Raw genomic sequence first — 15,335 nt, forward strand, 5'->3', positions numbered from 1 at the left:
ACAATACATGCAAAACAAATGAGAACGAATATACGTTTATTCTCAAAAATACATGCAAGCGCAATAGATAAAATTTGCGATTTTAAAATTTCTTAAGTAAAGCTATAAAGTATGAAGAAAAATTATCATAATTGATTAATTTAAGATGCATTTAATTAATTGTAATGCTCACTTTTTTTTAGAGTAATTAAACTAATAAATATATTTGCAGCAATTTTTTTTTCATATGATTCGTAAGATCTAAAGAATAAAACGTATTCTAAAAAACGGATGCTTTTTGGCATAGTATATTGAGAAAAGCGCGTTCAAGAAGCTCATTAAGCATGCAATTTATGAAGCATTCCTTCACTTTTTTTTTGATGTGCGGAGTGCATATGCCCTGCGAGTTCTCGAGTTTGTTCGATTAGTTGAAGGATTGCAGCGGTTGCAATTGATCTGGTCATACCTTTGCACTTATCGCGCCTTGACTTTGAATGAATACAACTAAGGACGCCGCCCTGTGAAAAAATGTAAAAAAGCTATTGATTTTCCTAAATCATTAGCTCTATGGGATACGTGTGCTTTATATGACGAATATCCAAAATTCGCTCTAAGACATGTCCATCATCGAAACTTTAAAAAGTATATTAAATTTGTCCCTGCCTTCGCAAAACATACAAATATACATTAAATTTTTAAGGAACGTAACATTCGTAATTTTATATTCAATCTTGATTTTCTGCAACGGCCACAACTGAAAACATTATACAGCCACCGTCATTTGATAGTTGCAGGCAAGATTGGAAAATGGGGGACATATGAGACAAAACATTATAATTTACAATTTTTAAGCTCATCACAGGAAATTAAAATCTCCATGTCAACAAGTGGAAAATACACCGCAAACGGTGAACTTAGACGACAAACACAAATTGAACCGCTCTACAAATATTTTCCAGAGGTCAATGTGAACACATCATCGTCACAAACATGGCCATAAGAACATTTTGGACTCATAATATTGAGGTGTTGAGTGCACCACAGTCTCGTTCTTAACTGAATGCAATTGTCTTCTCCAATTTTCACTTCCAAAGTAGGCAAAATACCTTTACAGTTATGTGATCAATTTCAGTTTTCCAAAGCAACGAATAAAATATTTTCGTTATAGCGCATAAAATAAACACATGATCTTATAAGAAAAAGTACGTTTGGCATACATATGTATGCTTTTATATATGTACTTTCGTTATGAGCATGTAAACCAATCGTACTGCCCGGCCGACCATCTGTTGTAACAGAAAAAATACAATAATTTTCTCATGCTTTTAGATGTGTGCTCGTAAGCAAGAATTTAATGTAAAATTCACAGCGACGTAAATGGCTAAAAAACGAAAACGAAGACGACGCAGTTTTTTTTTGTTGCTTGGCTTAGTACGCGGAAGTTATTTTATAAAGCATACATTGCATACCCAACCCTAACAGAAGTGCACTCACTTCTTGAATATTGAACATTTTAGGTCAACCTAAGCAGGTTTACCCCGTTGTCATAAACGACGTCTGTCGACGTCCATCCCGTGTAATTGTAGATGTACAGGACGTCTATAGCAGTTCTGTTTTCTTAGTAATATAAAACAAAAAAAAAAAAAAAAGTATGATTTTGGAAACACTTACCAATTTTAACTTGAACGTCAACGTGCTAATCATGTTCGCGCTTTGGTTAGTTGTTGTAGATTTAACTGTTTTAGAAAGCTTGTTGTTAAAAATGAAAGTAATTTGTTTCAAGATGTGATTGCAAACTGAAAACTAGTATTTAGGATGATAAATTTGGCAAGGTCATGTGCGTATTGTTATTAACTTGATAGAAAAGCCTTTTGTAGCAAAATTTTGGTTAATTTAGGAAATTTTCAGTGTCTGCAGCTAAATGGACGTTGGGACAATCGATTGAAATTCTAAATTCGGTATGAAACCGCATGAAACTGACTGCTACGGCAGAATACCGCATGTTCATCAAATCTATTCATCTCCTTTTGATTTTCGCCATTTTTTTTATTTACCGATTTTACCGTTATACGGCTATAGTTGGCCGTGAATGTGGTAAGTGTGTGTGTGTTTTGTATAATTTTTTTTTTCTTGCCATATGTAAAGAAAAGATCAGCATAATTCATCATTCCATTTGTTTCTTTCTTACGCAAGCAAAACACAACAAACAAATTGATATCGTAAATTTTGTTTCGTTTCAAATTGAACGTAGCGCAATAAAATATATTATGTTTATTGTATTACACTTTGCAATGGCAACGCTGTTTACGCTCGAGGCTGTTTAAGCGCAAATTTTCAGTTTTCAGTGTATTATCCTTAGTTCAGTTCTTACGAAAAAAAGTATTAGAATTTTTGTCGCGTATATTTGTGCAAGAAGAGGTATTTCCAAATAAATTCAAGAAATATAAAAGTAAACGCAAAAATATATAAATAAATTTATATAAAATATAATTATTTATGGCATTACAAGACTTCTTACTGGAAGTTTTTTAATAAGTCTAAAAAGTATATTTTGAAGTGTGATATAGACGAGTATAGAAATATAAATTGACATTTATTTGAAGAAGTAAATGAAAAAGAAGTCGACATTTTGAAAGCACCGTGTGTAGATTTTGAGATATGGTGAATTTGTATGTATTGCTATGTAAAAAAAATTTTTTTTTTTATGTTGACGATCCACCCAATATTGGTGGGCAATATTGAAAACCGGGAATTAAGAATAATTGTATATTAAATTATGTTAAATGGTGGAACATAAATTAATATATATATAAAACTAAAAGGTGCCGTTATAAAATGCCGTTATAATACATGTCGTTATAGTATGTGTGCATGTAGAAATTTCATATATAAGTACATATGTACTTTTAGCCAAGACATGCACACATGTGTCCATGTATATATATACTTCAACTACCATTAGTTTTTTCTGCTAACGATCTAAAAGAAAACGATGTAGGATTTATATTCGTTTATTTAATTTCATTTCAGATGGCAACTGGAAAAGGTTTTGGTCGTGGTTCCGGGGGAGGATGTGGTCGAGGTAGGAATTAATTGAATTTATTGTATATTGTATATTGTATATGTTTTTTTCTAGGTCGTTTCTTCTTAAGTGATTCTCATGGGCCTTTTGATAACCGTCATCATTCGGAGGAAGCTGACTCTAACGGTTCCAGAGGAGGACGTGGCCGAGGTAAGAATTAATTGAAAGTTGTTAGTGTGGTTGCATGCATCACTTTAACTATTGTTCTGTTGTTAATAATTACTAACAGTCTCTAACTAAGTATACGGTTTTTGGGTCTTTTGGATATGTGTGAGTTGTTTTTCTCTCTGTCTTCTCCTCCCTGTTCTGTAACAGCATTTAATAACAATTTATCATAATGAAATTTTTGCTTCGATACCAAAAGATTTTAAACGCGATACTGTTTTGCAATTCATGGAAAAGTTGCCTGAGATTTTAAAAAGCTTAAATCTTTTACAAAGTTACTTGATATACTCTTATTTACTAAAAGCCTATGAAATGAATTTTGATGAAGCGAAGCGAGCACGACCGACATTTTCTAAATCAGCCACCGAAAGTAAAAGATCGCATTTGGAAAAACCTCACATGTTACGCAATATTATAAATGTTGAGGAAGAACAAGAAGAATTTCTAAATTGGATTTTAGATGAAAATATGAGTGAGGATTCGATCGATATAATCGATATCTATCAACAAAAAGGTGATTCACCTGAAATGATTACAATACAGGAAGAAGAGCAAGAAGGAATTTTTAATTTATCAAAAGCAGAACCACCTTTGCTTAATATAACGGACATTATTAACGAACACGATGTGGCTTTGCGTGAAGAAACGCAACAGTGCGGATTTTTTTCTTCACTAACGGTTCCATGTGATGATCACAGGTCAATATGGCCGAGGAGAAGACCTTGTATTATAAATGAAGAAGAATATCGACTATGTTTTCCGCTACCGAAACGTAAAATTCTGAAAATTAAGTGCTTACGACCTCATAACAAAAAAAGCATAGCTACGAGAGAATCTTTGCATTGGTTAATAGAAAATGAATTTAAGGTGGAAGACGCGTTCAACCAGTCAGTGGTGGTGGTCGACGACAATTGCCAATCTATTGAACTATCGGAAGTCGTTCAACAACGTACGGATTCTTCATCGATTCCAATTGTGCGAAAGTTGCCTTCACTAATTGGCAGTTCCTCGTTGAAATTACCGATGATCCTTTTTATTTGCATATGCAATTCAGCGAGGTATGGTTATAGGACAAGATCTTCTTCAGAGACGCTCCGCCCTGTGCAGTAAAGAGCTCAACAATTTTTTAGTCTTGCCCTTTTTCGTGATGTTTCCAATTTCACGCATGGTTCGCCTTTTCCTTCTCCTTCACATATATTCCTTGTGGACCAGCCCAGTGTCGTTATGTAGACATCCCTTGAGCCTGCGAAAGCAAAAAAGGAGCAAAAAGGATAATTACTTGATTAGGGAGATTAGGTGTCTGTCATTTAATTTCATTCATTCTACTATTTTGTTGTGACTTTTCAGATAAGTTTTCAAGCAACGAAAATCTCAATTAAACTCGGGGTTTGCGATCGAAACCAAAGTTGTCTTAAAAATTTTAATTTCGTAGATATTATCCTTCGAAAACGACGACAGTTCTGGGATCTCAAATGCAAGTGGAATCAATAATTGTTCCGCCTCAGATAATGTCTTCGCAAAGGAGTGGGTTACGAGAAAGTACCAACTATACATCGTGCAAAAAAGAGGAAAAGGAAGAGAGCTCGTGTAGCTCCTGCACAAGTTCCTGAAAATGTGATAAGGCCTTCTTAAGGTCCTCAGGACAAGAAGAAAAACTGTATATAAAATAAGCGAAATAAAGTGAAACACTATGAAGACTCTTAAGACTTTTTTCTCTAATATCATTAATCAGTGAATTTCAGATGAAAGGATAACTCTGATGAGTGTTTTTATAATGCATACGGCCTAAATGAAAATGAGAATAAAGCCAAGTTTTCTGCCGATCAACGTCAATATTAGCCTTAATCGAACCATCTTGTAAGGATTAAGCTATATAAAGCAGATGTTGCAAATATGAAAATGAAATGAAAATAATATAATTGTTTTCTTTCATATTAGTTTTTTATGTTAAATTTATTAATCTCTTGTATCCAACAAATTGTCATAAATCTCTTCTATACCGGAAATCTGGTGAAGCTTGGCAAGAAACTTTTCATAGCCCGCGTTCTCCTCTGAAGCCAACTCCACATATTTCTAAATATAACAAATGAATAAACAATAAGCAAAAAAATATGGACAATTGAATGTACCACGGGCGTATAGATGTGTTCCATATTTTCGATGATATAGTTTTTTGTTTCAATCGATTTCCGCAAGGAAAGCAACTCTTCAGGTCTGCAAATAAACTAATAGAAACATGGAAGTTCAGTATTCTCAGCATTCGAAGATTTCGCTTCTAAACGCCTTACATTAACAAGCCCTGCAGCGGCATCAGCGACTTCAACTTCTTCTGCTCCACATTCGATGGCATCTTCTGTAGCTAACTCCTCAATATTTTTTGATGAAACTAAACGCTCCTTACTGACGGTTGCTTCTATAAGACCATAGTCTTCAAACAAGTTATTCGTGTCTATCATAGCGCTGGGAATAATTTTGAAAGTAACCATTTTAAAATCAGGAACAAATTAAGTTTTATCACTTACCCGGACTTTCTTAATATTGGTGCAATCTCCTGTTTCAGACCTGAATAATTATCGGTGTAAATAATCAAAACGATGAAAACTTTTTGCTTAAAACGCAAATCGAGGCGGTATCTCTTTAGTTCCGTTTTGTTTTGCTGGCACTTTGGATGCTTGACATCGGCATATTTTTTCGAAGTAACATTCTGGATTTTTACGCAAATTTTCGAACTGCACTTCTTTAGACATAAGCGAAAATGTGTTACAATCATACAAATGATGACTACGGCAATTGGAGCATAATGGAGTTATTGAACATTTGCTAAAGTTAATAAGACTTTCTTTAATACAATAAATGAAAATTGTATTTTACTTACCTACAATAACTTTGAGTCAACCGAAAGCAATTACTGCATCTCTTATCACCAGGGCAAGCAATTATCAGTATAGGGCTTTCATTTAATATTGGTTCGCAGGCTTTTATATTTTCACAAGCTCGAACGTATCTAAAAATTAATTTTATGTAATCCTTTTAAGCAAATTTTTATTTTAGTTGTAAGATTTTTTTTTTTTTTTTGTTACCTTCCCAGCGTATCATTTTACACTTTTCATTAAATTCGTCATTCATAGAGGTTTCCTTTTGAATTTCTAATTAAAACGGATTTAAGTTTAAATTTTCTTTCAGACGCGAAGCAACATCAACGAAGAACTGTTAAAGAAGATGGACACTATGACAATAGAAAAGGAAAGGAAAAATGCCTTGCAAGCGCAAGATACTGAATGCTTTTTAACACTCTATGTTAAGGGTTATCGACTTTCACAAACTGACACCTAAACATCTAGAGGTGACGATAGAAGAGCAAAAGCGACGAAGTCAAGGCAGAAGAATCGGAAACAATCAAGAAACCATTAAAACCATTAAAAATATATATATATTTCTATATACATTAATAAAGCTATTTTAAGTATATAATAAAGCTATTATACAAATAAAGCTATTTATATTTAAATATAAATTGTATAAATTAATATACAGCAACTGGAAATGCCAGTTTTTTATTGAGAATCGTTTTCAGTTTTATACGCTTACTCTCGCATGCACGCAATTTTTATACAAATACGTGAACAATTATCCAACAAATAATAATGGCATAATACATAAATATTTACTATTTAATAATAAAAACTCTTACATGATCTTGTTAGAAGAAAAATTAGGAAAATAAATTTGCCAAAGAACTTAGTTTATTTATAAACTAAATTAATAGTCACCGTAACGATCATTTGTCATTAATTCATAAATACTTAACGCCAAAAAAAAAAAATTGTGCACATTCCGATATACTTCGCATTTGATTGTGAAAAGCGTTGACTGCTTTGATTTTCCCAATGACAAATCGAAGCGGTTGAAAAATTGTTTCTTGCTATAAGCTCCAACTAGACGATGGGTTATTTAAAATTAAATTTTGGATTTTATGACAACAAGGACATTCAAAGTCGAATGCCCAGTTTGGTTGGATTCTTTTTCTGGTTGCGATTGTTCTAAACTTGGATTCCATACTTTTATTCGATATCCGAGCTTTTATATCTTTTAATTCAGTTTCATAATCCGTTTCCTGCAAATCATCTTGAAATTCTCTTAGAATATTTTGTATGGACATTTTGCTCTCTCAAGATATTAACAAATTTTTTTTTTTTCTTTTCAACTTATATATTTCATAACTTATGTAATAGAAGTCAAAAAGCGATTACAATTTTGACCAAGTTTATTTGTAAACAATTACGGTACTGATGAACTTCTACTAACATCAGAAAAACGTTCTTCATAGAGGTCCGTACATCCTATTTGATGTATATATTTTTTGGACGTTATCTCACGCAATCGTAACCGGGAGTATCGATTTTTAAGAAATAAAAACACTTCTCGTAAGTTTTGTGCCTAAATGCTGTCGAGAAGTGAAGTGCTTCCCATAGAAGGAAATTTATGCGAAAGCTAGGAATTTTCAGGCTCGAAATTCGCCAAATTTTTGATCTTTTAATATTAATATTCAAATCATAATTGAATGCTTTCACCGCTATAGTGTGCACACATGCTGGAACTTATTTTTGGATTCCTCTCAGGTGTATTAAAATTATTAAATAAAAAGTAAAAACACTGTACTACGTCACGACCCACCATTAAATACCCAACACTGAGCTATAATGGGTATATAAATTCAAGAATTCAAGCATTATATGGGAAATGGTCAGAAAAGAAACGCAATTCGAACCATTTTTAATAACGTCTGATCTTGGGCCGAAACACACCAAATTTCAACAAAGCGCCTAATATTTCGCGGCCTGTAGGTTCTGCAAAATAAGCTATTGAAAATCAAGAAGGTCTTAAATTAAATTTAATTTCCTTTCCCCAATATTTTTATACCCTACACCACTTATGATACAGGGTATATAAAGTTTGTTGGACGTTGACGAACGTAAAACTCAGAAGGGTTTAAGATAAGTTCATCGCTTGTTATACCAATCGATTCAAAATAATTTTTTGTAAAGATCTAAGCCTGTCTGTCCGCATATCCGTCTGTGTATGTATACTTGTGTTCAACCTACAGGTCGCAATTTTTCAGATATTTGAATGAAATTTGATACATTGACGCGTTTTGAACCAAGGATGAACCCTATTGAAAGTGGTTCGGATCGTTGCATTCTTTATCCAACGCCTTATTTTGAAAATTCGTTATATGAAAAAAAATTGCAATTCTCAAAAACTCGCTATGTAATAGTATTTTGTCAATCTAAGTTCGTATGAGAAACTTTGTTCGGCTGGGGCTGGGGCTGTAATTTATTTAATCGTTCCTACAAAAACGAAATTTTATTTTTTAAAACTGTCAAACTTTCAATACTTCATAATGGAAATTGCTTCATTAGAGAAAATTCATAATGAAATCAATCTTACCGAATTTGGATCACGTAGGTCTATTTTCTGAATTCTGTCGCATATAAGGATTCACAGGAACCGATGGTCCTTATATGCCAAAAAGGCCTAATTGTTAACGATTTGTGATGAAAAGTGCTAGCCTGCGTTGAAATCACTGCACTTTAGAAAAAGAATGTAATATGTTTTTGTATCCAGGATTTGGAGTCAAACGGGAAAATAACTATCGCATGAAATTTGACGGCAAAAGCTATCCAACTTGATCGGGGAAACTTAAAAATGTTACACAACACCATAAGAAATTTCTTCTCCTAAATTTTGAGGCTGCCCAAGTGCTGCAAACCGTGCTTAAAAGTATTTTCCAAACAAAGTGTAGTTTTATCGACACGAAAATTGTTCGCACGATTCGGAAAATTCCAATGCTTCCACCGATAAATTAGTTTTCGGAGCGAAGTCAAGCTTGGCCGGAAGCACTTTCCATTTTTCTACCCAATTGGAGTCTAATATCTTAGTATTTGGGTCTGGCAGGATGTATGCCATAGACATTGTATAAGTGGACAGAGGGACATACAAAGATGCTTAACTCGATTCACAATGTGTTGATATTGATCACGGATATATGCGCTTCGTATACTACGTACGATCTTGTTCCAAACGTTTTGATGAAATGCATGTTCCCCCCTCTTCCGGTGATAGAAACTATACTACTACTACGAACACTGTAATATTATATAAAGTAACTAATTCGTATTCTCGAACACTTGCCTTCGAAATACGGACGTTATTTTGTGATTATCAGTTCATTAGATCTAATCTACCAACATATTGGCAATGTTTTGGTGCAATGAGAGATTTCATTAAAACGTCCACTGATGTAACTTTGCTTGATCCGTTCGTTGATTTCGACCCTACATTGCCACATTTGCTTCTCTCGCGTAAGAACAAACGTCGTCGCGTTTCTAGATGTTTTATACGCGTATGGTACCAATGCTGTTTTTAAGTTTAATTTTTGTGCTCTTCTACTTATTTCTCGGTCAACTTTCTGCTTTGGGAATTTGTCAAGTAGAAAACACTGCAAGAATACATTCTTGTTTTCGTTCGATTTGTCGTCCAATCTGGGTTTTGCGTGACGCTCAAATATCTTACGATATTCTCAGTATGTTTTCTGTCTTTTTTTTGCATAATCGCTGTTAAATCAGTTAAAGGAATCAACTACGGGTGCATTGAAGGAGCGAGTTACATAATTACGCAATATTAAATTTTGTTACATATGCCTACTTCGGTTTTGTTGGTTCAGGTAACTGGCAATTCTAGCTAGCACGGATATGCGCTTCCAGGGCTCAGGGAGCCAGTTCTCCATATTCATCCCCTGCAGAGTGTTGAGTGCATACTCCTTCTGTGTCACATATACTTGCTGGACACTACCCATTCTTCAAACCATATCTCTAAGCACTTTTGTATATATCTATATATATATATAAAAGAGAAACTTTTTGCAAGAAGAAGAAACATAGTATTTTATATGTAAAAGCTTACTATAGCGTCCTTTAGAAACTATTAATAAAAACAGTAACGAACGTTACTAAATGCTACCACAAATGCTAACAATTCGCACTATTTCTTGGCCGTCTGTCAGTCAATTCGTAATCATCTTGCAACACCTCCTGCTCAATAAGCTAAAAATTAACCTAACTAACTATCTATAAATTTCCAATATAGCTTAGAAAAAAGAGTGTACCGAAAATCTTTCGTATCATATTTACTGAATTTTAATATTTATTAAAATAATTAATATTTTAATATTTATAAAACAATTAAGTAAGTAACAATTGATTATTTCAATCAATTAATAAAGGCAAAAAAACTAAATTACTTTAGATCCAGTAATAATTGAACAATTATTCAATTTAATCTTTTTCTTCTTTATAGTTGGACGGATTATGAAGACGACGAAGACCTTTTAAAGAAGATAGCTAAATAAGCGGCGGTAATCATGAAGTTCATGCTGAGGACATCATTTAACATCTATAATTCATATTTGCTGCATATCCATTTTAATGAGGTTTTAAACACTCCTTAGATATCATTATTTGTAGAAAATTTTTCTTTCTCATCACATTTCAAATATACGTTATTTATAGATTTGGACTGATCCAAAGGTGTTAGAAGACGCATGGAGAAATGCAGTTAATGTAAGTTTAGCTTTCCTAAAAAATATTATTTAGCTCATTGTGTAGCTGCTGATCTTCGTATGGGCGCTGGAATAGCTGCAAAATTTAAACTCATTTACGGTCAAGTTGACGCACTTCGTGCACAGAAGATTGGAACTGTTGGGATTGCGGTTCTCAACGACTATCAACGCTTTATTCGTTATTTAGTCACTAAAGATGAAAGTTGGCAAAAACCTACATATGATAATCTAAGATCCATCTTTGAAAGCAATGCAACAGCATATGGTAAAAAGATTTTTTAAGTTTTTTCAACTAAATACATAAAAATTTGTGGCTTCCATTACAGATTTCCAACAATGTTCAAAAATTAGCAAGACCGAGCATTGGTTGCGGTCTTGATGCTCTTGAATGGGATAAAGTCTGCGCTGAAACAAATGAGATTTTTTACAATGATAATGTTGACATTGTGGTTTATAATTTTGCACCAAAATAGTTGTGCATATTTGCAACATTAATACAAAATCGAACAAATTTGTTTACATTAGCAAAAGCATTTAACTATTTGTGTTTTTTAACTATTAATTTAGTTAATAATTGTATTTGTTGGACTTTTGTTTTAAAAACTTCCTGCAAAGGAATCTTACCGCAAGCTAATCCAAATCTATAATGATGATCCAAAATTTTGTTAACTCGATTGTATTTTTTGCAATTCAAACCTAAGTAAATTTTAAATAACTAGTGTAAAAAACTATTTAACTGACTTCCACTGTAATGCTGATGGTAAAAGAACTGATAAGAAAGGAAAATCGGCTATTGTATGATACCTTGCATAATTATTAGCGCCACTTATCTTCCAAGCTCTTTTATTTGTTACTGATATTATAGCGAATATCGTCGCTGTTGTGGCAGCCTCGATTAGCTTATGGTTAAAAACTCCATATATATTATCTGGCACCAATTCTATTTTATAATGTAAACCATTTAGTGGCAATAGATCTTAAACGGTTCGGTCACGATCGAATATAATTTTCCTGCTTGTTTTAATATACATGAATAATTAAAATAAGATCAGAAAAATTGTAAATATAGTAGAGGCATGATCTTCTGAAAAAGTTGTAGCGTCCGCGAACGAATTTAAGGTAGAGTGTCAGTCGGCCTGTTTTTGTCGTAAATGCAGTAATAACGGCATTCCGTTATGCAAAATCGCGTGATCGCAAGAATAGCGGCTTGCAGCTATGCAAGAAGAAGAGAGAGAGAGACGATGCGAGAATTTGTTTGAAGGTGGGTTTTTTGAGGTATTGATCGGTTGCGAGAAGTTGAGTTGGATTTGAGCCTTGATTGCATGCGGAAGTGTTGTGCTGGCTGTCAGTGAATCTAAAAGAAAAGAAAAAATGACTAATATTAATCGGCTGGTATGAGTGTGAAACATATTTATATACTGATAAAGTTAAAAATCCTGGGAATAAACCAGGCAAATATTGCTGAGTCAATCAAAATAGTATTTTCTTCAGTTCTTTCTTATCTCGTATTCTCGTACATGGCCAAATTTTTATACAAATACTTGAACAATTATTCAACAAATGAAAAAAAAAAATCCAGACGCTTATTCCCACATGCTTGGAATTATTGAGAATCATAGACGCTTACTTTCAGTTGGCGGCAAATTTTTATAGCTATTATAGCAACAATTCACAATTGAATTTGAAATTTTGTGAAAAAAATTACTGCATATTACATTTGTTTAAACTTTTTCATTAAAAATTGTTCTCACATTCGCTTTTTTCGTTTCGCATTTATAAACTTTAAATTTTGTTAGCACTTAAAATGATATTTTATTTAAAATTTTTATTTATTTCCTCTTATATTTGATACGTTTGCGTGAAATTTTTTACCAGAAATACCTGCAGCATAATTCTCTGAAACTTCTCTCAAAATTACCAGAAACCAGTGCGCTGGTCTCTCAAAATTACCAAAAATCAACTAGAATGTGTCTGAAAAAAAAAATACGTATGTTTTTTAAAGTAAAAGTAAAGTAAAGCAATAGTAAACAAAAACTAAGAAAAATTCTCCTCGCAACATTTTTATTTGTTATTGTGGCACTTATATCTAATGAAATTTTCTGCGAAGTTTAAAAAAAATACCCCATATAGTGGAGCCAGAAAGGATGTTATACAAAAGATAAAAAATAAGTGTGAGACTAGGTAGGTAGAATAAAATTAGAAGAACTATTGCAGGCGATAGAAGAAATTCAGGAGGTAGGAAACCGCGCGCAAGTATCGAGCTTTGTGCCATATATGTTAGGCCCCTATACTTTGGCGAATGCATCATTGATGCAAGAAAATCTGCGCCTAAAAGAAGAGATAGAAACGTTGAAGGATGAACTGCAATACAGTGGCGACGAGCGGATAGTAGCAGCAAGAAGAAAGCGTTTAAAAAAGTCGTGGAGAAGGTAACCAGTCCCGACAAAATAGTACAAATACTTTGACGAAGTGTATACAAACCAAATGACAGTCCACAATCAAGCGGAGGACAGACTTGTTGAGAATACAGCGGCAGTGGCGCTACGAAGATCGAGGAACATTAAACTGTTCTCATTTTAGGAGTGTGAAGTCTGTTGGTGGCGTTCAACATGCTACTAAGCAGCGCCTAAGTGGAATAGTTACCCAGATCATAAACGTTGTGCACCGCAGCTCCATAGTCGACTAGACAGGGACGGCGCTCAAAGCCAAGTTCGAAGAAGTCAGCAAGTACTTGGCGGAATGGTTCAAGGCAGAACTCAAAGCGATCGACACTCGCCTTATGATCGATAATTTTGTCAAGCTAGCGGAGAAGCTACTGGAAGCTTACCCTGACACAACTATAGCGCCTTACAAGGTAAGCCAAGATCTTTTGAAAAGGTGCTTTTACAACATTACAAACATCGCCCATAGAGTTGTGAAGTCATCAGTGCAAATTGCTGCAATAATTCAACTTCCAGGCCTCTAAGTGGCTTCAGAATCGACGAGGACTACTTCCTCATCAACATAATGGACTACGAAATTGGAGTCCAGATCGAAGAGGAGTTTGCATCATTTGATGGGGTAGCATTCAAGGATTTTAACATACGGTACCTAAACAATGCAGAAGAGGGCTACTTACGGCTGCTCACGGAATCGCGCGCTACATCCGTTAGCAGCTATCATGCCAAGCGTGTCTAAGGGACCTCCCGCAAGCGGAAGAAGACATTTCCGAAGCCGTGGGCGATCGAAAAGCTGCCAACGACAAAAAAGACAACTTTACTCTCACCAGCGTGAAGCCGGCCTTTTCAACACAATATGTGCACGGCGTATTCAAGGCAGCCTACAGAATTTTCTATACAAATATGATGGAAAAACTTCAGAGAGAAGTTCGACAAAAAATTACTGAATTCTAAATTACAACACACCATCAAGCAGCACACAACCAAGGGTATATATATACAAATATATTAATTATTTATTAACTTATTTTTATTCGTTTTTCTTCTTTTGACCTACAAAAGATGCACACCGCTCACCATAAGCCCAACAACAAGATCTGTATGTAAATATATATATAAACATTATAACATTTATTTCTATTTTATTTTAGAATACAAAAAAGCACTACCGCCCAAAACAACGCTCACGGAACAGCCCATAGCCACACTCATCAACGAGCAACATTATCACTTACAGGAAAATTCAGTAATCACTAAATTGTTACATTTTACAGATCATCATCAGCAAACACTCACCTAAAAACTTACTGCATACCGCATACCGCCAATATATTTATGTAATTGTTTATATTGTGTATTTATTATCATATTATATTTATATTATATATTTCTTATTACATTATATAAATAATGTTATATTATATTTATATATTTATAATATACATTTTATATACTCGTTATTAATGTATTCTTATTGTAAAAAAAAAAAAATGCGCGGGGCTTAATTTATTATATATATAATATGTATATATAATTTATTATTATATGTATTAAGTTAAGTTAAGTTAACAATGGTTCTAGATCTAGAGGGGATGCCAGACATTTAAAACAATAAGCAATCCGCCTATCAGGGTACCTCAAGATGGCGGGGAAAATCGCGAGAAAAATTTTATAGTAACAAAAAAACAGAGCTGTTAAGATATGTTCAAAGCAATGCCAAGGCATTAAGATTTTTAATTTTTTCATTTCAATTTGTACATAGTATGACTTATATTACAAAAAAAAAAGAGATAGTTAAAAGTAACCTCACTGACATCGCATAAAAAAATGTTGACAACGGTATATCCTTGCAAACGGCATTAATGATTTTTCAAAGCAATCGAACTCTTCACTACATTCTTTGCAAGTAATATCTAATTTAATATTTATTGTGTTAGTTCGGAATTCGCGTTTGTTTTCTAAACGACTTTGCACGTGTTGTTCAGGGCGAGACGCAGATGTTAAAATCTTTCCGCAAAAAGAACACTTCCAATCTTTCAATTTGTCATCTCGC

The 15,335-nt window shown here is 33.7% G+C and overlaps 1 protein-coding gene and 1 pseudogene across 1 annotated transcript; both read left to right on the forward strand.

Moving 5' to 3' along the window:
* Window positions 1-10,844: 10,844 nt before the first annotated feature.
* On the forward strand, window positions 10,845-11,348 carry LOC119640518 (annotated as a pseudogene).
* A 1,560-nt stretch (window positions 11,349-12,908) lies between these two features.
* On the forward strand, window positions 12,909-14,251 carry LOC119640531. The gene is made up of 2 exons (XM_038038621.1): window positions 12,909-13,698; window positions 13,755-14,251. The coding sequence occupies exons 1-2, from the start codon at window positions 13,624-13,626 to the stop codon at window positions 14,019-14,021; spliced, it is 342 nt and encodes a 113-aa protein (XP_037894549.1). The 5' UTR covers window positions 12,909-13,623; the 3' UTR covers window positions 14,022-14,251.
* Window positions 14,252-15,335: the final 1,084 nt, after the last annotated feature.

Source organism: Glossina fuscipes, unplaced genomic scaffold (genome assembly GCF_014805625.2).
Source record: "Glossina fuscipes isolate IAEA_lab_2018 unplaced genomic scaffold, Yale_Gfus_2 121, whole genome shotgun sequence".
Classification (NCBI taxonomy): Eukaryota; Metazoa; Arthropoda; class Insecta; order Diptera; family Glossinidae; genus Glossina; species Glossina fuscipes.